The sequence below is a fragment of the Pyxicephalus adspersus genome, chromosome 9 (genome assembly GCF_032062135.1).
Source record: "Pyxicephalus adspersus chromosome 9, UCB_Pads_2.0, whole genome shotgun sequence".
Taxonomy (NCBI): Eukaryota; Metazoa; Chordata; class Amphibia; order Anura; family Pyxicephalidae; genus Pyxicephalus; species Pyxicephalus adspersus.
The window spans coordinates 56,070,923-56,096,651 of record NC_092866.1 but is presented as its reverse complement, the minus strand read 5'-3'; the positions used below and the strand labels follow the sequence as shown (position 1 = coordinate 56,096,651).

The 25,729-nt window shown below is 40.0% G+C and overlaps 1 protein-coding gene and 1 long non-coding RNA gene across 2 annotated transcripts; one reads left to right on the top strand and one right to left on the bottom strand.

Annotated features, from left to right (window-relative positions):
• Positions 1–1,171: 1,171 nt before the first annotated feature.
• Positions 1,172–24,689, bottom strand: LOC140338071 (catalase-like). Its single transcript, XM_072422111.1, has 13 exons — positions 24,551–24,689; positions 20,521–20,692; positions 17,957–18,067; positions 16,874–17,004; positions 15,869–15,973; positions 13,944–14,069; positions 13,008–13,199; positions 12,480–12,632; positions 10,229–10,367; positions 7,219–7,349; positions 4,575–4,682; positions 3,298–3,384; positions 1,172–1,670 (listed from the first exon to the last, which is right to left on the bottom strand). The coding sequence occupies exons 1-13, from the start codon at positions 24,575–24,577 to the stop codon at positions 1,623–1,625; spliced, it is 1,530 nt and encodes a 509-aa protein (XP_072278212.1). The 5' UTR covers positions 24,578–24,689; the 3' UTR covers positions 1,172–1,622.
• Positions 18,900–22,735, top strand: LOC140338073 (uncharacterized). Its single transcript, XR_011922178.1, has 3 exons — positions 18,900–19,050; positions 19,406–19,573; positions 21,452–22,735. It is a non-coding gene; the product is annotated as an uncharacterized lncRNA (long non-coding RNA).
• Positions 24,690–25,729: the final 1,040 nt, after the last annotated feature.

Here is a 25,729-nt window from a genome sequence, read left to right as displayed (position 1 = left end):
CATTTGAACTGGCCATAAATTTTAAGATTGAGAGAGCTGATCCAAGTCAAGTTTGATATTAGGGCAGGGGTGTTCAACTCTGGTCCCTAAAGGTTGGGATCTGCACACATTTTTAGCATTTCTCTAACAGGCAGCAGAACATGGGATGGCAATTTACAATGAGTCAAAAAATATAATCATAGCCCTTGTATGGTCTCCAAGAACCAGTACTGGACAGCCCTAGTTTGAGCATTCATAATTGAGGTTCTTCAAGACTCCAGAAAGCCATCTAGGGTTGGGGATGGAGGTAAGTGAGTGCATGATGATGATATATACAGATGCAGTTATTTCTAGTGTTGGTCGAATAGCTCAGTGTTCAATTCAGAGGCTATTTGAATTCGAACACTATTAAAGTCTATAGGGGGGGGGGGGGACTCGGGTTATTTTCGTGACTGAGTAGAACGGCAAGAGCTCCGCTGTCAGCTCCGCTCCCCTGATTGCTTTTGCAGCCCTAGAGGGACTGTCTGTGACTCCATGGTCGTTACACTGACAGGATGATTCCCAGGGCTGCATTTATTCTGAGCACAGCTGTGGGAATCCTATTGTCAGTGTGGGATCCCCGGGCACTAGAGGTTAAATAAAGATAAGTTTCCCCATTCATCACCTCTAGTGCTCTGTGATTGGCTGAGGAAAGGTAAACCCCGATGACAGCTCAAGCGTCATGAGGATTTTCCTTTCCTCAGCCAATCACAGAGTACTAGAGGTGAATGAATGGGGAGACTTGTCCTCATTTAACCTCTAGTGCCCGGGGATCCCACACTAACAGGAAGATTCCCATGGCTGTGCAGCCATGGGAATCATCCTGTCATTGTGGGATACCTGTAAAAAAATAAAAGTTAGTTACCCAAATCACACACATTCAATAAATTACTTTAACATTAAAGCCTCTTTTTTTTTACACATATTTGTACACACAAATTTGCGAAGTCGAATTCCGTGTTTTTGGGTTGGGTCTATCCGAATTCGAACAGCCGTGTTAGGGTCGAATATAAGGACAACGTGAATTCGAACACCAACACTAGTTATTTCATGCTTTCCATTTCATAATTTAAAAAAAAAACATGGATGATGATTGGACAAAAATACAATAAACATTCATACATTAAAACAAAATTATCCTTGAGATCTCTAATGCCAATCTTAAATCATTTTTATTATAAACTTTATATAGAGTAAGAAACAGTTAAAGGTTTACCAATAGAGTTTCCCCATTAAAAGGAGATTTCCTGGCTCTGTATGACCCTATCACCTAGACAGGAAGCGGGAGGGATTCCCCCATATCAAACCCTTAAAGAGGGTCTCAATGTTCCAGATGATACTAAAAAACAATTATGTATTTTTTAACTACCTTTTTTGGGAACAAGCCCCACCACTTCCTGTTCTAGTTGGCACCAAGAAACAGGTCAATGAATATAATGAAGAGCCAATGGCGATTCCAACCCATTCTCTCTGACTCCCGAATTAGAGCCAGAGAGGCTTATTTTATCCCTGCTATTAACAAAAACTTTCAGTATGATTATTTATAGAAATGTTTGTAGAAACAATACAACTTCCTTTTTCCATCCTTAGAAGATTCTTGTCCTCTACTGTGCCTTGGGACATACGTAAGAAGTGTAATTATGGAGCGGTTTCTGCAAGAAATGGAAAAAATATGTAGAATTATTATTTAAATCCTGCCACCTTGCTGCTTCCAGCTGCTGCGGGTTGTGCAGTTCTGGATGTATAGAGACCTGCTCTTCCCAGGGTCACCTTAAGCCAACATGGCCAGGGTTCTGAGGAACATCAGGGTTCCTCCAAGAATTCCTGGGGTTCCTGGAACTGTGGCTGATTGACCTCATATTCAATGCCATTGGTATAGACACAAAGCCATATGGAATAGCATTGTGGCCACAACTGTAAGGCGGTATTCTTTCCACTGGCCAATGGCCACCAATGTAAGAGTCTATTTCCCTATTGGTCCCCAATAAATTGGTCCCAGGAAACCCATAATTTCAAGGGTTCCTCAGGGTTAAATTGAAAATCTGATTTAAGCTGTGAAACACCCCACCCCCTTTGAATCAGGGGCATCAATAACAGAATTGTGATTCTGTATTCTATATTTGTTAATACCCAACTATAGTGCATGCCAAGAGCCATGCAGTTTCCCAATTTTACAGTTACCTAAAAATCGGCACCGGTTCATCTCGTAATGCCTCAACAACATCCTCATACATATGTACTGAATTAAATGATGGGCTTGGCGCCTGGGCCCGGGCTCTGGGTTAGTTCTGCAGCATTGGGTAAAGATTGGTTCAGTGCATAGGGTAAATTTAAGGCACTGTTCCTGTCTGTCACCCTGGAGGTATTTGGTTTAGTTTTACCAATAGACTAGATGATTTGTTTAAAGAGACCCTGTCACCTACTATAATACTGCACCAAAAGCACATAAAACCAAATATTATAAATGCTTACTTGCATTTTTTTTTTTTAAATAATTATTATTATCTTTTATATTTATCTCCTGCAATGTGCCTTTAAACTTGCTGACTACTCCAGGAAGAGTCAGCTCCTCCTTCCTCCTAGCATGTTCTAGTCTTCTCTTCTTTTGGAAGTGTTTAAACAGTTTCTGTTCTGTCCAAGCTCCTCCAACCCTCTCCCTGCCTCCCTACATAAATTTTCAGCATCTGCTGGAGGAGGAACAAAGGGGAATACTCTAAAATGTTACTTGAGGGACATCTCTAAGACTGCAGGTATCACATCCAAGATGGTGGCACCCAACAGCAGTCTTGGGGCTTTTAAAGGTCTTATGTTCAGATGTTAAATGCACATACCAGTATGTTCTTCTGAGAAGTTAAATAAAATGAGTGCAACAGCAAGGAGCAATTCAGTTGAGTCAGTAGAGTAGTCAGTAGGGTAGAGTTTCTCAACCAGGGCTCTTTAAAACATTGCTAGGGGTTCCTTGAACAATGAGCATTTTGGACCTCTCAATTCAGTTACCACTGACACCAATGATCTTTTTGGCTATCTGTAGGGGTGACATTCTTCCCACTAATCACCATGCTAATATATTGTGAACTAATATAGTATTCATAGCAGGGGTTCCCCTAGACCTGAAAAATATTTCAAGAGTTCCCCCATGTTAATAAGTTCGAGAAAAGCTGCACTAGATTGACCCAGTTATTCAGATTTTGGAGCAATCTTCTCTGCTATGGGGTCCCTTCACCTTTTAGATGACCATCTTGGATAAATTGAACCCATAGTTAAGGCAATAACTGTTACCTTTGTCCCATTGGCGGCATTGTACTTGTTCAAAAGGGCCTGAATATTGGCACCATATTCTGGATCAACGTCGTTAAAGTTTTTCACCTGGAACACAGAAGGATCGGGATTCACAAGACAATTCATATTAGTCTTTGGTAAATACTAACAATCAAAATGATCCATAGCATAATTAAAGTTGACCTTCCTCCTCACCTTCACAAATCGTCTACCCCTAGTAGGTGAAAAATGTACCTAAAAAGAACAAAGTTGTAATTATACTCACCTACCTTCTATCTGCAGAACATAGGCGAGGAGGACATCATCATTCACCCTAATTCCCATGGACTGCAAAGTAGCTGAAATCTTACAGAAAGACTCCTGCATCGACCTGGATCATCTTTTTGTGAGATTTTGTGTATTCTACAGGAATCTTTCTTGCAAGAACAGTCATGCCCAGCTGAAGCAGCGTGTATGGTAAGTTTAATTCCAACTTTTCTATTTTTAGGTGTATGTTTTACCTACTAAGGGGTGATTTTTGAGGTAAACACCTGTCAATTTGGCCATTTTTTCTTCAAAAGAGTTAGAATTTTTGCCATTTTGAAGTAATAAGCCACCAGGTGGAAGAATGAGTCTTAATAATAATAATTAGTGTTAGAATGAGCAATGCATAGGGATTTGAATGACTGCGAATGATCCGCAGACTGATTGATAAGAGATGACTTTATAAATACAATGCTAAGAATAGTTGATTTTGGGAGGGGGTTCTGATGGGAGGTATTTTGCCAAGGCAAACTATCAAGTGCACCAAAACTGCATCAAAAATGCCTGGAAAATCACTAGGGAGTGCTGAACAAGCTTTGTATGTGTTTTTTTTTTTTTTTTTTTTTGTCAACCAAACCTTAATCAACAATAATGTACTAAAACAATTACAAAAAACTTGTTTATATATATATATATACGGTATATATATATATATATATATATATATTATTATTATATTTATTCTTCTCCCATGAGATGGTTTTTCAGAAGGAAGGGCAAATTATTGGCTATTTCCTTTTAGATTGTCTCTCTTTAGGATCATAATCTTTTTTTATTATTTTTTTTATTATTATTATTATTATTATTATAATATATTATATAGCACCAAAATAATATGCAGTGCTGTACAATAAATAGGGGTTGCAAATGACAGACAGATACAGACAGTGACATAGAAGGAAGCGAGGACCCTGCCCCAAAGAGCTTACAATCTAGGAGGTCTTTAGAGTCATCACTTTGATCATGTGACTTACGGCTCTCTCTTGAATGAATAGTTGGGCGTCCTTAAGGTGGCCAGCAATATTCTCACATAGTCTTTTGCGCTCCTCTGGGCTCAGGGTTTTCCTGTAGAACTCTCTTGTCTAAAACCAAACAAGACACTGATTATAATGATGTTCCATTTTAGTATTGTTTTATATGTAGTGTTGTCTTGTCTTATCGTACACATAGATTAGGTTTTCCAAATTTGTTGTTTTTTATTGGACGCTTGCTTTCAGGTATACCATAGCAAGTGGAGATATATTCCTTGGGGTGTGGTATTTTTTGGCTGCATGTTTTTAAAGTACACTTGAGCTTAGGCTAAGTACAATTAAATATTAACATATTTTAAATAAACTTCACTGACCTCTATAGTTGCTTCCACTGTGGACAAATAAAAGCTTCTTTGTTTTCTGTTTCTTTAGATTCTTTAGAAGATATGCACATACATGGAAGTTCTGTTGAATGGCCAAGGATGCCACAGCCAGAAGACCACCCAAAGATGTTACTGCATGTGCATGTTGCATTGGTGAACAGGAAGGGAGCATTGTAAACTTTAGTTCTGCCCTAGGAATATGGCCAGGTAATAGATTTTCCCCATTTTTACCCAAAATGTCCATGTTTTTCACATTGGATTCAATAAAAAGTGTGTGAATCAGCTTTTACTCAAGATTAATAAGTTTTCCAGTTAAAAGCAATGTGATAAATGTGTCAATTATGGATAAAAGTTGGGTGGATCTTAAGTCTAGGAAGAATAGTCCTATTCTAAGTGAATGGACCCAAACGGGAAATTACTGATATATTTATATATAAGAAGATAACAACTTTTATTTCCAAAATAATAAATACAGACGTTACATAACACTTATTCAATAAAAGGCCAAACGCCTGGCTTTGGAATCACAATATGTCACACATATAATACATAGCAAAAATGGAACTCTATCAACTACAAGGTCCCGACACATTTTGTGGCAACAGCCTCTTCTTTTGGGCATTTGATAGCAAAGTCACACACAAAAATATTCAAAAGCCAGAAGGATGTTAAAATCCAGGTCTGAATTAAGAGTACAAACAGGACAGACGTTATAACAGACTCTGGATAGATGTCAGAAATATTAGGTCAGGCTGATGTTTACAAGGATTCACTAATGCATTTTCTTGGGTGAAAGCATCTGGGAATAATTTGGAACAAACCGACCTGATGCTGCAGCCAACAAAACAAACAGGCATGCCATTGAAAACCTTAGTTCTGCTGTGGCAATGGGGTTTACACCCATGATTCACCCAATTTCTTCCCAAAATGTCTATGTTGTTCACACTGGATTCAATTCAAAAGTGTGTGAATCAACTTTTACTCAAGGTCTAAATAGTTTAAGAGGGGACATGATCAGGAGACGTTTAGGAGGGGATATGATCACCCTGTATAGATATATAAAAGGTCCATATAGAAAACTCTCTTCTCCATTATTCACTTTTAGATCACTACAAAGAACAAGAGGGCACTCTGCCACTGGAGGAAAAGAAGTTTAATCTCTGGATAAGGAAGGGATTCTTCACTGTAAGGTCTGTGACAATGTGGAATCGGCTCCCTCAGGAAGTAGTTTAAGCAAAGTTCTATAGATTGTTTTAAGAAAAAGCTGGATGATTTCTAGAAGCACAGAATATAACTGGGTATTAAGGATTTAAAGTAAAGATAACAGAGACTGTTGATCCAGGGAAGATCCAATTGCCTAATGGAATCAGGAAGGATTTTTTTTCCCCTGTTGAAGCAAATTGTACCAGGGTTTTTGTTGCCTTTCTCTGGACTAACTATGTCTTATGGGGTTTTATATCTGGGATATGTTTATTTCCCTAGTGGTTGAACTTGATGGACTTATGTCTTTTTCAACCTGATCTACTATGTAACTAAGTAACTATGAAATCAGTGTAAAAAAATTATGTAAATTATGGGTAAAAGCTTGGTGAATCTTGGGTCCATTTGTATACAGACCACATAGTCTGCTCATATTTAATATGCCAAACTAATGTCTGCAAAATTCACTGCCCTTGGGTGAAAATGGTAAATAGACGCTAAGTGTCTATAGACTAGGCACAGTTGCACCTTAAAGTAGACCTAAAATAAAAAAGTAAAAAGTCACCAAGAGGTCTTCCTGGCTCTTTTTGCTTTTGCTTGTTTAGTTTAGGTCTGCTTTGGGGTGCACTCGTGCCCCCTCTTATGTACAGAGCTGTCAGAGTCTATGTGAATCCTGAACACGTAACAGTTACATCACCAGTGGCTGTTCAATGACTGAATACAATTGCCATAGACCCAGAAGTCCAAAGTGGGTCAGAAGCAAGGATAGTGGCTTGCAGAGCTGATGGGTATCTGGGTCTGCCGTGGCAGCAGGGTGCGTACAAAAACCATAACTTGTCTGATTATGGCAAAAGCTCAACCACACCAATGACTTCAGTTCCACTTTATGGGTTAAGGCTTTTGAGTGAATGTTTTATTGCCACCTCAGTCAAAAACACTCATAAAACTTTTTTAAATTGAACGTATTCTTTCATATTTTTTTTCTTAGTTTGAGTTTCCCAAATATCGATTTCTATGTGCAATACAAAAGTGTTTCCAAAACCTAAAACCTGGTTCCCCATTACCTGGGACACGTTATCCTCTTCAGAGTTGTCATGGCGGTCGATGTCTCCAGTAGATTGGAAGGTGCTCTCCTTCAGGTTGGGCCTATGCTGAGGAGGGGTGAAGCTGTTTGGATAATAGTTTGGCAAGTGACCTATAGAAATGTTGAGATAAATTGGAAGTTATACACATCATTTACAAATAACCTGTTGCTGTCTTCTTTTTCTGGGCATGTTATGGCTGCTATGGTCACTGCTTGGCTCCTAAAGATAGGTAAGTACAGACAAGATACATGCTCTGAATAATCTCTATAACATAAAACTCTGTATGACTCTTTCTATCACCCACCTAGGCAATAGTGTTGGCCTGACAATGAACACTTCTGAAATGCAGAATAATGCTTCAATATAGTTGAATCTCAGGAACAGGCAAGTCTTTTAACAATGGATCAAGCTATACAACAATTATCACAAGTGACCTTGATGTGTTTTCTACTTACTGGCTTATTCATTCATAAATTATACCATGCATTAGTGCACGCTACCTACTATGTTTATCCTGTGGGACACAAAATAGAAGAAAATCTCCCAAACAAAAGCAGGCGGTTCTTACACTTCTCAGTCTATCTAAAAGAAATCTGGAATTCACTTTTAAAGACTAACGGTAGTTCAACTCTTTCCTCCACCCTTCCTTCTCTACATACAAATACAGACTTCATATGCAGACAATTGTACCCTCTAACTGCCATGTCCTGTCTGGGGCTCGGCAAAATTTGCCCTCTGTGGAGTTCCTAGCAGACCCCTGAAAAGCCACACACAGTATATAGAGCCAGGTGTAGAGGGTTATAAGTTTCCGAGGGGTGCTTGTGAAGTATAGGCGCCCCCAAACAATCACCTTGCCCCATCTACTTTCAATCTACCATTGAATGTATTAATATTATTATTATTGATAAACAGTGCCAACATATTACGCAGCACTGTACATTAAATAGGGGTAGCAAATGACAGACAGACAGTAGGAGAAGGGGACCCTGCCCAGAAAAGCTTACAATCTAAGAGGTGGGGGAAGTATCATACAATGGGAAGGGGATATGGAATGTTGGAAAGTAGTGAGGCTTTAGGAGATGGAAAAAACGGGTAAAAAATGGGTTTTGGGCGCTCTTTTAAATGAGCAGAAAGTAGGAGCAGGCCGAATAGGACGAGGTAGACCATTCCAGAGAGTTGGAGCAGCTCTAGAAAAGTCTTGTAGCCGTGCGTGTGATGAGGTTATGAGTGAGGAAGTCATTAGTAGGTCATTGGAGGAGCAGAGAGAGCGGCTAGGGGAGAATTTTTCTATCAGGTCAGAAAGGTAAGTGGAACAAGAACTGTGGAGGGAAATGAAGGCAAAGCACAGAATTTGATTGGGGAGATGAAGATTGAGAATTTGAAGAGCGTGTACAAGGATTTTGGTGGTCTCTGAGGACAGGTCGGGGCACATTTTGGAGATGTTCAAGTATCAAGAGGTATTCTGTTGTCCGGACACGCTTCCTGTTCGAAGTTGAGAATGTTGCCCTGCATACAGTACAATGCATGAGGGTTGTCACCCTAAGACAGGAAGTGTGTTACTGGCTGGACCCCTCAGGCGAAATAAAGAAAATGATTGCAACCCTTACATTGAAGGTCTGGTAAACTGCAGTATGTGACATTTTTGTTCCGGGGTTTGGATTTGCTTTAGGGAATCCCTCCACCATGGCTTTTCCAATAACTGCCAGGAGATGCCACAGAATATACCTGCAGACAGGGGAGGATTTTGCTTTAAATTGCAGTTCCCCTTTACCGACAGGAATGCTGATAAGAGCAGATCTCAGCGTGTGAGAGGCAGATTATATTTTTGTACCCAATATCACAGCATGTGACACCAAAAAATAGCCGAGTACTGTACGCCCTGAATGTCAGGAGTCTTATGACTGTTATACATTTTCTGCATAAAAGCTGAGATAAAAAAAAAATTTAAATCCCGGAGGGAAGCTGTGTTCTAATCCCATCTCTCAGGATGTCTCTCAGTTACCAAATTAAAGGGTACGGCTCACAAAATAGAAAGTCTACTGTGGACAATGCTATCCTTGAAATCTTGCAAAGATTTGGAGATATGGAAAGTAATGGCTGTGGCTGGCCAGATCTATTTATGAAAAAATAGAGGAGAGATAAAAAAATGTTTAATCTGCATTTATCTTGCCCTGGTTCTTTACTTCATCCATCAATATGCTAATGACAAGTTTTATTTAACTTTTTGCTGTAGGTCAAGTAATGTCATTAATTGGATTTTGTGTGCCCTTGGCTTCTCTATACAATGCGGGCAGATCATGGCTGGTGACACCTTGAATCAGTTCTCCTCTCCAAAGCCCTCAGCTCCAATGAAAGCAATGGTCTGGCTCTTGGAAGAAGTTTTGCAAAATGCAAACATCAAAAAGCCTTGATGGCTGGATGTCAGTGTGGAGGAGTTGGTGTTCCTAGCCAGGCTTTTTTTGCATGCAGAGTGCCCTAGGTAATGTCTCATGTAATGCTGAGCCTCTAGGAATAAAAAATCTGAAATTTAACAAATGATAGGAGTGGGCCAGGGACAGTCTGGGGAGGAAAGAGCTAGACAATGACTGACATCCTCCAGCCAGGAAACAGGGCGGCTCCATCTGACTTTCTAATGCACACTGTGAGAATGCACCGATATCAAAGTATTTTCAGTACAGGAGAGAACCTGGTACAGCTGTGCAAGACTAACGGAAGGCCACAGGGCAGATTTATTAAAGGGAAGATTGGGGTTCAGCTTTAACCATTCCCTACCCTCCTCAAAGCTAGAAGATAATATTGTGGCCATAGATTTATTGTTAGATGGGTACCCGGAGAAGCCCATTCTTAGTATCTAAAAAAACTCTTCAGATCATAGCATGTAATATATACACTTTCTTGACCTAAATACTTTGGCATCATTTAAATAAAAAGTTTGTACACAATTGAATAATAACATAAAATAATAATAATATAGTAGTGGTGCTCTTACTTGGAGAAGCAAATATGCACATTGGACCGTCCCTCTGGTAGTTACAGACCTTGGCTATCCGAGGACAATTAACTGGAATGTGCAGATAATTTGGCCCCAAGCGATACCTGTGGGTGTCCGGGTAGGAGAACAGACGGCCCTGCAAACCATACAATGATATCTGGTGATCAAACACGTCAAGGTTTAATGTGTTTTCCCCATCGTGTGGGTTTCCTTACGGAACTCCGGTATCACCCAAATGCAGTTTGGGTATTTGGCCCCCAGAAATTGTCCTTGGTAGAAAAAAAGCAACAAAGCAAAAGTGCAGCTCACACTGCTGAATGCAAGCTTTCCATTACTGTCATCACCTTCTGAAACTTCTATCTGCCGGACTGTCATGCTGGACTTCTATATTCAACATTTGGAGTCACTGACCCACAACAAGTTTTCCAATCAGAAGTCATGAGTTATCTACGTAACCCAGGCCAGGCAACTAGCAATTTCAAATGGGGATCAGCACTGACAGCCCCAATATATCTCTTGTTGCAGGTTGATATTAATAACAAAACACCAAAAAGATGTTGGGCAGTTTTTGCCACTATTACTAGTTTGCTGAAAAAGTCATACACAATTTTGTCACAAGATGGCATTAAGACATAACTATACACATTGATCAACCAAAGCATTGAAACCACCTGTCGATTGTTTAGGTAATTGCACAGGTATAGCTTGTGCTGCCAAAGGAGCTCTGACTTTTTGAGGCTCAGACTGCACAAAACCTTCAAGGGAGTCCAGTTGTATCTGGCACCAAGATATTACCAGCAGATGCTTTACGTCACATTGCACCTGCCAACCTGCCCTGCTACAATAATGCATCCTTCTGCCATCTCTTCTCCAGGTACACAGCTCACACCTGGCCATCCACATGGTCTAATAGAAACGTGATTCATCAGACAATGCCACCTTCTTCCATTGCTCCATGATCTAATTCTCACACTTACGTACGCATTGTAGGCACTTTCAGTGGTGGAGAGGGATCAGCATAGGCACCTTGACTCGTCAGCAGATTCACAATCCCCAATATGCCTGTTATTATTATTTTTATTATCTTAAATTTATAAAGCGCTGGCATATTACACAGCGCTGTACAAAGTCCATAGTCATGTCACTAGCTGTCCCTCAAAGGAGCTCACAAATCTAATGTCCCCACTATAGTCATATGTCATTATGACTATAGGGGCAATTAACCTAACTCTATGTTTTTGAAATATGGGAGGAAACCAGAGTACCCAGGGGAAACTCATTCAAACACGGGGAAACCATGCAAATTTCATGCAGATAGTGTCATGGCCAAGATTCAAACCTGGGACCTAGCACTGCAAAGGCCGGAGTGCTAACCTCTTAGCCCCCCTTCTTCCATGGATAGCATTTTTTCAACAATTTCTGCTGCAGAAACACATCTGTGGGATCATTATTTTGTTTCCTTTGCACCTGTCAAGAGGTGGGATATATTAGGCAGCAAGTGTGGGATCAGAACACCTTATTTTGTTACAATCCCTAAAAAAGAAGCTTGCTTGAGTGGCCAATCACAATTTCCAAATACTTTCACCTGTGCACTAGCTCTTGGTAATTCTGTGCTTGCATGGCCTTCGATGGAGGTTTTAGAGGATCAAGACGGTGGAGGAGTGATGACAAAGTGGGAACATGGACCTTTAACGAGAGAGTCATGAATACAGACCATTAGGTCTTGGTGGAACAGATGTAGGTTGATGGTAACACCCAAAAACCATACATATATGGTCGTTTCCGTAATGTCACTTGCCTTGTAGTGGAATTTGCGATAGACCACATTTGTTAGTCTAACACACATTATTAAACCTTGGGTGCCCATGACCTTGTCTCAAGTTCACTGGTTGTCTTTCCTTGGATCACTTTTGGTAGATACAAACCAATGCACACTGAGAACTCCCCTCAAGACCTGCCATCTTTCAGATGTTGACCAGCACCATCTAACCATACAAATTTGGATCAGTGCCCTTAGATCATTACGTTGCCCATGTCTCATTCTCCAAACCCATCATCATTTAAAAACTGACTATTAAATTGCTGCCTAATATATTCCATCCCTTGACCAGTGCCAAGGTAACAAAATAATCAGTTATTCACTTTAACTATCAGTGGTTGAGTCTTCTGGCTGATTGCTGTATGTTACTTTGAGGTTTAGCAGAATTACTAGGAAGCTGGGTGAATAATGCTGTACACTTCCACTGACCTGCAGCATTTTATCGGGACTCGACTCAATGCCGGGGGGCATGTTGCCTGGATCAAATGCAATCTGTTCTACTTCTGCGAAGTAGTTTTCTGGATTGCGGTTCAGCACAAACTTTCCCACGCGGATCAGCGGGTATTCTTTGTGAGGCCAGACCTGGTGATGTAGAACACATCATTCAGAATACATTTTACATACATATTACATACCAGTAAATATAAACATATTAAAACATTATAATAATATTTCATGTACAACATTTTTATTCTAAAATGATTTTGCAGGGTTTATAGAACCAAAACTCCAGCCAAAGGATAGACATAGTGAGGAAGGGTCATAACCTGGCAACCTAAACTGCTGTTTGCGCCTTCAATGTCTCAGAACAGAAACTTAAACAAAATACCCATTACCAGACACACAAAGCTTCAATATAAAAGGTTTAGATAATCTATTTGGATTTTATTTTAGCAAAAAATACATTTTAAACATTTTATTAGAGTACAAGCCATTAGAGGACCAACGCTCACTTACCTTGGTCAGGTCAAAGGGATTGAAAGGACATTTCTCTGCTTCCTCAAAGGTCATGACTTGGATATACATTGTCCAAGATGGAAAGTCCTTCTGGGCAATAGCCTGAAAGAGGTCTCGGGTAGCATAATCTGGGTCCTGCACCACCAGTCTGTCTGCTTCTTCCACAGTCAGATTTTTAATGCCTTGGTTGGTCTATAAAAAACATGAAAATGTTCAAAATCTATTCTCCTGGGACGGTGCTGGTGATTGGCCCAGCTGTAAGGTCTTTGCAATCAGCTGTAGTCATGCTTAACGCTGGTTAGAAAGTGTTGACATGATTTACAGCTCCTTAGTGTCAATGGGCACTTCTAAACTTGCCCAGTTGATTACAACCCCACTAGGCAACCCCTGTATGATCTTTTTTAGGTTCACCAATGGCCATGCAGCCTAAGGAGGTACCTTGCAAGTCTATATATTTACATTCAATCAGGTATACCCCCACCACCATGGGCACCAATATTCTACAAAGCAACTGGACCACCAAAAGGAGATCCATCAATATAAATGTAATGTAGCCAGCTGCTACTATACAGATGCTTTGCAGCAGCCGTCATAAGGTGTCCCCATCTCCATAAGTTACAGTTTCGGCTACAAAAAAACCCAGCTCACCCCCAAAATAGTTATTTCTGTCTAAATGGCCGATCAAATTCCCAAACACTGTCATGGAGAGCGGTTGACATGCCCTATGCACATACCAACTCCATGAAAGTCGGTGTTCGCATGGCCTTCCATAGAAGTTGTAAAGGATGAAGATAGTGGAGGAGTGATAATAAGGTAGGAAAATGGACCATGAAATTGAGTCATCAATACAGACTATTAGGTCATGGTGGAGCAGATGTGGGCTGCCGGTGACACCCAAAGACCACACATATATGGCAGTTTCCTAATGCCACTCACCTTGTAGTTGAATTTGCAGTAGACGGCTTTCCCTTGTTCATTGACTAGCTTGAAGGTGTGAGATCCATATCCATTCATGAACCTGAATCCATCTGGAATGCCACGATCACTGAACAGTAAGGAAACCTGACAATGACAGCGAAAGGGTTTCACTTACAGTATCAGCAGGGTAAAATAAAGACAAATAAAGCCTAATGACCAGTAAGCTCTAATGTATTATATTTGTGTTCTTTGTATATTTTGGGGCTCCTCAGAACTTGCACACAGGGGTCAAAAAATCAGACCTGATTTTTTTAAGGAGTGCATAATACTGCACTATGGTGAGTTGCCCTGTGCTGCAGTGTAATGAGCTCCAATGGTGCATTGGGGTACCAAGAATGAATGGCATGTATGCGTGCTACTGCATGCCTTCAAAAACATTCATTATTGCACATGATCCCAGAGCACATATGTGAATGGGCCCTAACGTTCTATATGGAGAAAGTTTACTGTTTTTTTTTAAAAGAGGTTATCATTAGCAAGTGATTAATACCCATCTAGCCAGGTTTTTGTTGGTAGCCAAGTAGTATTGACAAAAAACCATGTTAACATGACCTGCCATAATGCAGCCAATCAGGTTGCACAATTCTGTCCATGTTTTTAGGCACTGGGAGCAAAAAAGGGTGTTTAGGTATCACAGTGTGTAACTCAGCAAAGTGCTTATGAAGAATAAATGCCCAATAATCAGGCAAGTGAAACAGGAAGCCCAAGCTGGTCCATCTAGCACTATTATGTCCATTGAATGACAACACTGCTATGTGATTTCATTGTAGAATAAATAGCATGTTAAAAAAAGAGGAAAAATTGTAATTCTGGCAAGATTAGCAAGTAATAAAGCTTTGTTAAAGGAATTACATATTGCAATATATACTGTGTATCATTGATTGTGCACATTGTTCCCTTTATACCCCTCTGCATACAGAAGGTCCTGTTGGATGTTCTCAACTTGATGTGGTTAGTATTGGCCATAGAAATACAGGGAAGGACAACCAGTGAAGTGGTGGCAGGGTCATGGGTGCCCATAGCTCATTGATTAGTGGGAATGCTAGCCTGTCTGTTCCCACAAATGGATGCACTTTGGTACGAAGACAGTCTGATAAAATAAATGTGACTTGAAGGATCTGCTACCAACTTCTTGATGCCACCTTCAATGGCCTTGTGGAGTTCATGCCTTGATTGGTCAGAACTGTGTTCATGGGGAATTACATAATAAAAGGCAAGGAGTTTTAACATTTTGGCTGAGCATTGTAAGCCTTCCCCTTGTATATGTCTTGTAATGTATTCTTGTCAATAAATTGTTACAGCCACCCAATGTCATTAGAAGCCAGATGTAGCTATACATGTTAACAGATATCGAATAAAATATATCTTATGGGCAGGGTGTGGATTTTGGTTTTCTGCCACGTGCTAAGTGCTGACTCGTTGAACATCAAAAAAACCATTAGTGATATGGTTGGTGTATTTATTTATTTTAGGAAATGGTTACACTAGCAATAAAACTGGACTCTTTGGCAGCCAGTTCTGAGCCCTCTAGACCTTCAAATGACCTCAAACAGCTTACACTGAGCTCATTGCTGCTCGGCTTTTTGTCTGAAACCCGGTGCAATTAGGCAGATAGGAGAGATTATTGCAGAAGGGATATTGCCTATCCCTGTGTGCAATAATGACCCAACTGATCATGGATTCTTAAAAATGGAACTTTAGTTCCAATTTAACTGAAGTAAAAGGGTGTTTAGGAAAATGGCGGCTACTCCTAAGATTATGTATGACAAGCAATGCTTGATCCAGGAAGACCTCATCTAATAGGTATTTATGCAAATATTACACTACAAATAAACATCTTGGTATATTTTGTGCCATAGACAGGGCTGATGATGTCCACTCACCTGGTGCAGAGACTCGGGACGAAGGCTCCAAAAGTCCCACACCATATCGGGGTCTTTCAGATTGGTCTGTGGGTTCCTCTTCTGACTGTGAATGAAGGATGGAAACTGCAAAGAACATAATATAGTTTCACATAAAACAGCTTGGATCATGTGCAAATGGTATATCCTGGCATCTAGTTCCCAGCCTGCTTTACCTCTGATTACAAGGGGGCAAGGACCGGGGCACCCTTCCAAACCAGGCTGATCTGGGAAGCTAAGCAAGGTCAAGTCTGGGTAGTACCTTGACGGAAAGCTTCCTTAAATACCAGGTACCAGGCAACGCATTTTACAGTTCTTGTTAATAAAAATACCCTGTTGTCAAAAACACTGACATACATGATAGACAAGAAAAGGTTTCTAATGCAGGAAAAAAGCCATTTCAAGAGATGAGCTGGTGGACATCCAGCGCACATGGAATGGATGACCTCCCCGTGTGCCATGCCCCTATGCCCTATCATCTAAGGCTGTTTCCCCTTTGTTTTACCATCACCATGTGAATTATTATTATTAGGGATTATTAGAATGCTTTCCCGAAAACTGTATACCAGTTTGCATGGTGGCATCTCATGCAATGTTTGGGTGACAAGTACACTTAAAGTGAACCTACATGTTAATATAGAGGAAAGCTTGTTATAATTGGTATATAAAGTGTAATAGGATGGATGCAATATATTCTTGTACAAGAAAATGTGCTGCTCCAGGCTTCGTCCAATGCTATATGACCAAAATCCTAGAACATGGCTAACATGATCTTTGTTGAAGAAGAACATCAGCCAACTAAACAATGTTCCTTTCCATCCATTGATAACCACATGACCCAAAACCTACGCCTGTGTTTACGTGAATAGCTAAAGAAAAAGGTTGGAGCAACAACTTCTGCCCTTCTAGGGTTTATAGTTGAGAACAGATCTATTGTTGCATCATAATATACATTATACATTTTAGACATAAAAATTATCCACTGACCAGAATGGGGTCCTTGATAAAGAAAATGGGAGTATTGTTGCCAACCAGGTCCCAGATACCATCCTCTGTGTAGAACTTTAATGCAAATCCTCGTGGATCACGGACGGTATCAGCAGAGCCGGCTTCACCAGCTGTGGATAGAAAAGAGGTAAAATAAAGAGATTTTACAATAACGGGGCCCTATTCACTGATTATTGCTTGCTAAAAAACTTTTTCAGTCCATATTGATTGGCCTAATTCCATGACAAGGGTGGAATCAAAGCTAAATAGCTCATAGCAGCCTATTCCGTATATGTTTATCAGGCTAGATCAGTACAAGATGGGTTCTAAGGAACTGCTAATTGCTTTTGGCAGTGTTTCTTGATAAGGAAATGAAAAGAATATTTCCCATAAAAAAACAAAATTTAGCATTCTCTTTGTTTTTGGACTCCTAAATAGTGGTGGTCCGATCATAGTCGATTCAGACTCAGATTGGAGTCAGAACTAATCTGACCTTGGATCAGAAGGAGCTCTCTGGGAAAAAAAGTGGCTGCATCATCCTTGGGATCATCTTTGCAACCCATCATTGGGATCATCCAATGACAGGCTGTTGCATCAGCATGCCTGTCTTTAGCCCATCTACAGAGGGTTGTGCCCAATGTTAGGAATGATGTCTGTGCAACCCAAATCAAAAAACAAAATCGGTGCATGGATAGCAAAGATGACAGCAGACTGCCACCATGCTCTTTCAGGTTCCTAAAATTGCCTGAAGAAACCACTTCTAAAAACTTAAAAAAAAAAATACTAATTTATTCCCCTTTTTTAAAAAATTGAAAATCAGGCAGGGGGAGAGCTGATCTATCATAGTCATGTAGCCATCCTCTCTTCAAATCTCAGAGCTCTCAGAGTATTTTAGGAATCAGATGTAAAATGCAGAGTGCAGTATGAATTTATCACCTGGAGTCCAGCAGAAATGAAATAGTTTAGTACTATCAATATCTCCCTTAACACTTTCTATGCAATGCATGCAGCATTATTTGGCAAAGGGCCCGGCACTGCTGAGATAAATGTCCCAGTAGAAGGATTTCATTTTCAGCTTCTTACCTACAGTAGAGAATCTCACAGCAATGTCTGTTTTCTTTCCGATTCGGTCAAACACTTTGGCCTTGGTGTATTTTGTGATGTCATCTGTGACTTCAAAGTATCCGAAGGCTCCTAGGTAAAAAGATAGGATGGATCAGTACACAAAATACTCTGGACCTCAACAATAGTATATGAAATAGGAATTGTGTTGGCCAAATCAAAAATTTGTAAAATGCAGTTAAAAAAAACGAAGGAAGGGAATAAAAAAATAGGAAAAAAACGTAGTAAACTTTTAAATAATGCACAGCCCTAAAACATTAAAAAGCCAGTTATATGGTCATTGATAAGATTTAGAAACTACATTTAAAAAAGTTAGTCTTTTGTTTTGGATAGGCGGCCATGGTGGCTGACCTGTTTTTTGCCTGGGCTCACGGCTGATAACTTATACCGTCTCCAGGCTGTTGGAGGAGGGAAAAGGTTAAGTAACCAAGCCTTTAGTTACCATATGCATATGCATTGATGTGCAATATGTCACAGAATATTGTGCATTTCATTAAGACGGCCCATTCATTTTACATTCGGCTGGCAATGAACAGAAATGGACCAAAAAATGAACATGCAGACTTTTTTTTTCATAAGTGCACATGCTCTGTGTGTTCATATGTGTTGTGGTATGCTATGATGCATGTGCATTGAAGCTGTGCCTTTGGATGGAGTGTGGTTTAAAATGAATGCACTAAAGTGAGTTACTGTAAGATTTATAGCTATAAGCTTACCTTGGACTTAATTGCACCCTATGTGGTTATCAAATCTGTATGTTGATTTATCCCAACGCAACTTACTAACATGTATATACAGAGTGTAAAATACCTGAACTTGACTTTAGATAACCTCAGGAGTTGGTTGCTTGCCAATTCCTTATCTCAGGAACCCAGAGAGTAGTATCCAGTAACAGAAAGCTTATTTGTGAACATAAAACAAGTGAATACATATTTTTTCTGTTCTAGCATTACTGCTTTTATCCAATGCAAAACCAATAAAGCCACGGGCTGGCCAGTATGGTGTGGAGGAGCCGGAGTGAACTGCACTAAGCCTAGACGTTACCGAACACTTTGGTGAGGAGTAGAACCTGATCAGCTACTCTCGACAACCCCAAATTTTGTGCTTGTTTTATTTTCTTGTAATCTATTAACTCATTACCTGCTCAGTTCAGTCCTAATTTCTTCTTTTATAGTATGCCGAGTACTAGGGAATAGTCATATTAGTTAATTTTAGATACAACAGATCATCTCTTATCTAATAATTTTGGGTTAATTCATTTCAACAGATCTTACAGTACTTGCCCTGGTGAAGAGGGGTCTTTTGAACACCCAAAACGTGTTGGCTTTTTATGATATAGGAGTCTCTTTATAAGACTGAATCTGTACTTTATATGTTCTGCTTTTGACACTTTTCTTCTTGTACACCTAGCCCCTACTCAAGCCAAGAGCCAATCTTCGTCCATCATTCTTAGAAGGGCAACATTGAGGATCATTCTTTCTACACTGCTTATGACCTGTCTGAGAATGTCTGCTATTATGAGTAATTCAGAATCCTTCACCTTTCTTCTTCTTCCCAAAAAATGAAAATCGTACCAAGGTTGTAAGCCTTGCCTGCTCAAAGATGAAAAGCAAAATGCTTGAGTTGGACTTTAAAGTCAGCTTTTAGAAATTATCTAGTTGGCACCACTTCCACCCTCTGCCATTGCTTTTCACTCCACCATTCTCTTGTACAATGAAGAACCAGTAGACCCCAAGGGGCAGCCATATCTCAGACACAGACGGCAGCAGAGGAGAACACCGAATGTCAGGGGAATGGGGAAAAAGATAAATATTTATTCATTCCTTTACTGGGCAACTAAAAACTAATTGGTAATGCTGATTGGAGATTTGAAAAAAAACAAGAGATCTCCAGGCTTTCTAAATATAGGACCTTTTACAGGAACCTTTCTCAACCTTATTAACATAGGGTAACCCCCTAAAATACCTTTCAGGCCTTCAGGGAAGCCCTGGTATAATTACTATATACACAGCTCACAGTATATTAGCATGGTGATCAGTGTGACCAATAGCTCTTATATTGCTGGCCAGCAGAAAGAATGTCACCCTTACAGATAGCCAAAAAGATCATTGGTATCAGTTAATCTGACCTGAGAGGTCTGAAATTCTCATTGCTCAAGGAAGCCCTAGCAAACCTCTGGGGAGACACTGGAGCTATACGGAACCCTGTTTGAGAAACACTGCTTTATAGCCGGTGCCACCACTTTCACATCTTAGAGTGTCCTGTTCAAAATTACCTGGCAAAAAAGTTTTTTTTTAAAGAACTTTCATACATGAAAAAATGATATTGGCTGGTTTGGAGATTTTCAGATGAAAATGCACCATCTTCCTCCCTTAGGGTGGCAGCTGCACATAGCTATCTGCACTGCACATCTTGTATTGTTGTAGAACACAAACATTTTTGTATACAGTTTTATCTCCACCCTCTCCAATGCAGACCATTTGTATAAAAGAACTGATTTGTGGGTCCGAGGTGCAATATCTCACCTGCTCCCTTAGCATGTACCACTCGCTCTGGTATCCTCTCCCGGCTAAAATGCGCCATCTCATCTGTGAAGGCCACATCCTGCATCAGCATGGGTCCTCGAGGGCCGACCGTTAGGACATTAAGCTTATCACCAATGGGATTTCCGGCCCCAGTGGTGAGGACAGTATTTTCCTAGAGGGATACAGATGACACTCTCTAAAACAAATACATAAGTAGCAAAAAATATATATTGCATTACAAAAGCCTGTATACCCCCCCCAAATCCTTCACATTAGCAGCCAACTTTAAAAAAACTAAATTTTTTTCATTTGAGCTTGGAAAAGTTGGAACATCTCTCATCTGACCTACAGTGCTACTATGGATAGCGAGAAATGCAGAATTTGGCCAGAAGTCCATTTTTAAACCTTCTTGAAAGTCCAAATTTTCAGTTTATCATATTCCAGTTGTGTGCAAATTTTTCAGTTCCTTATAGTTGCACAGGTGAGCTAATGTTACGGCTACCCATAGCCAATGAAAAAGACCTTTATCCTCCCTTTTATTGGGCAACATTGCCCTGTTTGTGTATTGGTGTTTGGTATATATGGCTATATAACCCTGTGTTGTTGTTTTAAATGATGACAGATGATATCTCTGCAAAGTGACTTTAAGATCACAATTGCTTTTGCTCCTAATAGCTGAGATATGTAGGTTATATTATGGTGTAACAGCGATCCATTACACCCATTTGGTTTCACCACGAACCTTGCCCAACCACCAGGAAGGAAATTGTAAGCAGTGAAAACATTTCCTATCTGTCCACCACATCACTCCCCATTGCTCCATAGTGCTCGCATTGCTCAAATGGTCAGCTTGTTCCTCCAAATCATTGCTGAAGCTTTAGACCTGATCTAAATATTGTAAATCGTAACAAACCTTCTGGTCTTCTTTCAGATATGGATTGATCAGTCAGTTCAACACAAAATGGTACCCGGATATGTGTACTAGGCACTATGATGACCTTAGGTGTTACCCCCATTTGCAATGAATATACTCCAGCAACTAATGATTGCAGCCAGTGAACACACTCCTAAAGTCAGCCTGAAAATGACTTCTGACAAGCAAAAGATGAAATTTAAAGAACTACAGGAAACATGTAAAATCCATCAGCAAACTTCTGCATTTGTGCTTAGATAAAGTTCATTCAAATTACCTAACTTGCACTGCTTTCTGCATGGAAGCAGTGGTCTCCCATCAGAGGTTCAACACATTCCCTGCTCTCCTCTTACTTCCTGCTAATGGGAGAGATATAAGCCTGATTTAGCAAGGAGCATGTTGGACCTCTGCACAGAGACTACTGCTCCGATACAGAACAAGAATACTGACAAACGACCGCAATGCAAGTGAAAGGGTAGAGAGCACAGTGGGGTGCTGATCGCTCATTCACCCTCCTCCCCTCTTCATAGAGCAGATTGGCATATTGGGTATGTAAAACGCTTATTCATGCATCTTGCGTTTGTCGTTGGATTGTGAAAGAGCCTTTCCAACCACAAATATCTAACGTGTACACAGCTTGGGATTGTTTACAAAATATTAAAGTATAAAGATATGGAAGATTCTCTATCAAAAATTGGCACTAGGCCACATCCCCTCTTTGGAACAAATTGGAAAAGAGCATATAATTTATGGGACTTTTAAGGCCAGTTCATAAACAGTTTGTTTGTTTGTATTTTTCAACCTGTTACTTCATCCTTGATAGGTTAAAGAGATGGTTTGACTGATGTGAGCAATAGTGTGAGTTATATTGTTTAATTTTTGCATATATATTGTTCGTTTATTTACATTTTGTTACTATGAATACATTTTTGGATTGTGTATTATATACATATATGTATGCTATAGATCTTCTAAAAAACTGTCCTGATGAAGCGGACTGTGTATTCCACGAAACGCGTTGGCAAGTTATAAAGCACTTCTTAGTGTCTACTTAGGGTATTCTGCTCACTTTGTATGTTTTTATTCAATGGAAATTGTTATATACTTGCTTCATATTGAAATAAAGGTTTTTAAAATATTTTTTATTATTTTTTTAATTTACTGGCCTTAAAAGTCCCACAAATGATACCGTATGCTCTTTTCCAAAATATTAATGTGTATGTAAACACTACCAAAATGATGTTTAGTCTGGTGAAGCACTGTTTATAATATTACATTCTATGAATAAAATACTTCTTTTTACATTTGTATTCTTTGTTATGTCTCAGTGTTGCAGCAACAGTCTGTATGGGTGATGGTTATATGGTTATATGTCTATATGGTTATATGTCTCAGTGTTGCAGCAACAGTCTGTATGGGTGATGGTTATATGGGATCTCTCAGTGCCATTGCCAAACTCAAATTACCTGAATGCTCCAATACAATAGCTGATTCTTTTCCTCAGTACAAACAAGTTGCAAGAAAAGACCTTATTTGTTTATTTTTCATCTTTACATCCAAGACAAAGCCATTGAATCATCATGACACCCAGGTAACAAACTTTATAAAGATTCAGTACTAATTTTCAATATGTGTGATGTAAAGGTTAACATGTATAAATCTGCTGAAGGTCACCTGAGCCGTACAAGACACCTAGAAACCTGTGAAGCTCTTAAAATAAATCTCAGCAGCCATTGAGATGAATGTGGGAATACTTGTCCTTATTATTATTATTATTATTATTATTAAACAGGATTTATATAGCGCCAACATTGGCAGGAGGATGCTTCAAGCAACATGATTGGAATACAAATCCCTACAATGCTGGTTTGTGTTGCAGTGCAACAGTGTGTTACAATGCCTATCTTTCAATTTGTTGCTACACACGCGCGTGAAGTGCAGCACAGATCACAGATAGATCACATTGCCCTATGCTATAAAAAAATGGGAACAACCAGTTTTTTGGGCTAACAATAGGTGGGTTGTATAGCGCCATAGACCATTTGAATTAAAAAAAATTCTATGATTTGATGTTACTTATTTCAGGTATAAAAATGAGATCAAACATGGAAATGGTGTTGTTTGCAATCAATGGCTGGATCCACTCCAAAGTTTTACTATGGGGGACACCTTGATTGCTAGCTATGTCCTTGTGATTGGGGTTGCATTTCTGTATACACATGGCAGTTCAGGGAATATGTTTGACCTGCTTTGCACTTCTTTGGGCACGGCATATCTTAGTAAGGTGCATTTTATATGCCTGTAAAGCAGGTCAAGTGCAGCCTTTCCTTGTCAGTGCAACATTTTCCATTTAGCTCAGGCAGCTACATGCATTTGAAAAGTAAAGTTTTAGTACACGCATGCAATAATTGGATCTTTCACAATCCTTTCCAATGACTAATGACAGCAGGATGTATGAACATGCTCTGTACATACAGCACCGTTCTGCTCAATGAAGAGGGGAGGGGGAGAACAACGAATCAGCACCCCACTGGGCTCTCTCCCCCTTCACTTTCATTACAATCGTTCCTCGCCCGTCGTCGGTGGATCAACCAGGACAGTTGTTTGGACAATGGATGGGGAGCGCTGTACACACGCCAGATTCTTGTCCCATATCAGCCCTGAGCCGATCGGACGAGTACCATCTGACACAGGCATGTAGCCTTAAAGGCCCATCAGCCAAACTTCTAAACTTTACAAAGGCTTACACTTTTTCCCTGCTGGATTCAAAACTAGAACAAGTAGGTTTGGCCAGAGCTCTATTTTATCTAGAGCTCCATTCTCAGATATCCATACTTTTATTGTATTATAGAAAAATACATGAGCATTATGTTAAACTCCGCCATGATTCCTAATTTTATTTTATCATGGCCTGTGCATTAAGAACTTTAACAACAAGGTACATGACTCACTACCAACATATTAAAATAAAACTACACAAAGCTCTGTTCCATCATGCCTGGCAAACAAAGCAACTTAGCAATGCCAAGGTTTCATGTGCCATTGGGCACAGCCTGTCTCCGACAAAGATACCCATTTCTGGAGCAATGTCGTGACCTATGAGAAGGTGTATGGTACCTCGGTGGGTATTCTGGGTTGTTCCATGACGAGGGTCTGCTCGGAGAGGCAGTCGGGTCGCTGGCACCTGTAAGTTATGGAAACTTCTCTGCAGGCTTAAGTACAAAAGAATGAATCTCCACCCATGTCTTCCTGTTCTCCCTCCCAACCCCTCTACGCCCTCCTCTGCAGCCTTCTATATCATTGCCAAATGTTCTGTTTATTGAAGTTGTTGGCTCTGCAGAACAGACAGTTGTGTGTATATGCACGGTCAAAACATATAACATAAAATTCCGTTTATAAAGCATCCCTACCTTCTCAGGATCCAAATGTTTATCCTTTAGGTCGCATGTATCAGATCTGCAGAAATCGTGGTAATATTTAATCACCAACAGTGCTCATATCTCCAAATTTCAAACCTCCCTGGTTTGGAAGGACTGTCCCTCCTCATACCTCCTAGTTTCCCTTTGATGTGGAGGGACTGTTCATTTTCATAACTCCCAACTACCCCTAATTTGGAGTGACTGTTCTTCTTCGTACCTCCTAATTGCCCATGATTTGAAGGGACTGTCCCTTCTACCTTCCTACTGCCCCTGATTTTGAGGGTTTTTTACTCTTCATACCACTCAACTGTATTTGGAGGGACCTCTTCATACCTGATAACTGCCCATGATTAGAGGGACTGTCCATTTTCATAACTTGCAACTGCCCCTCATTTGGAGGAACTGTTCCTCTTCATACCTCCTAACTGTCCCTGATTTGAGTGGGACTGTTCTTCTTCATACTTCTCCAACTGCCTGTGATTTGGAAGGACTGATCCTCCTCATACCTCCCAGCTGCCCTTTGATGTGGAGGGACTATTCCTCTTTATACCTATCAAATGCATTTGGAGAGACTATCCCTCTTCGTACCTTCTAACTGCCCCTGACTTGGAGTGACTGTTCCTCTTTATACCTCCCAACTGCCCCAGATTTGGAAGGACTCTCATTCTCTTTCAACTGCATTGTCCCTGTCTCCTGCTCAGCTGTCACAGCGGATATATACATCTCAATAAAAATCTATTATTTAAATAATAAAATCTGTTATTTTGCAGCAAATTGTCGCCAAGCCTCTAAATTTTTCCATTTGTTGTTTTGTTTCAATAGATTTTTATTGATTTTATACAAAATACAAATAACAGACAGGTACAAGAATACCAAA

Bases quoted from the DNA above. Each gene is read 5' to 3' on its own strand.
- LOC140338071 (XM_072422111.1), bottom strand. From the start codon at position 24,577: ATGGAACAACCCAGAATACCCACCGAG. The intron at 13,200-13,943 runs GTGAGTGGCATT...TGTTTTTTATAG, and splicing joins ACTGCAAATTCAACTACAAG to ACCAACCAAGGCATTAAAAA. The intron at 1,671-3,297 runs GTAACAGTTATT...CATTTCTTGCAG, and splicing joins ATGCCGCCAATGGGACAAAG to AAACCGCTCCATAATTACAC.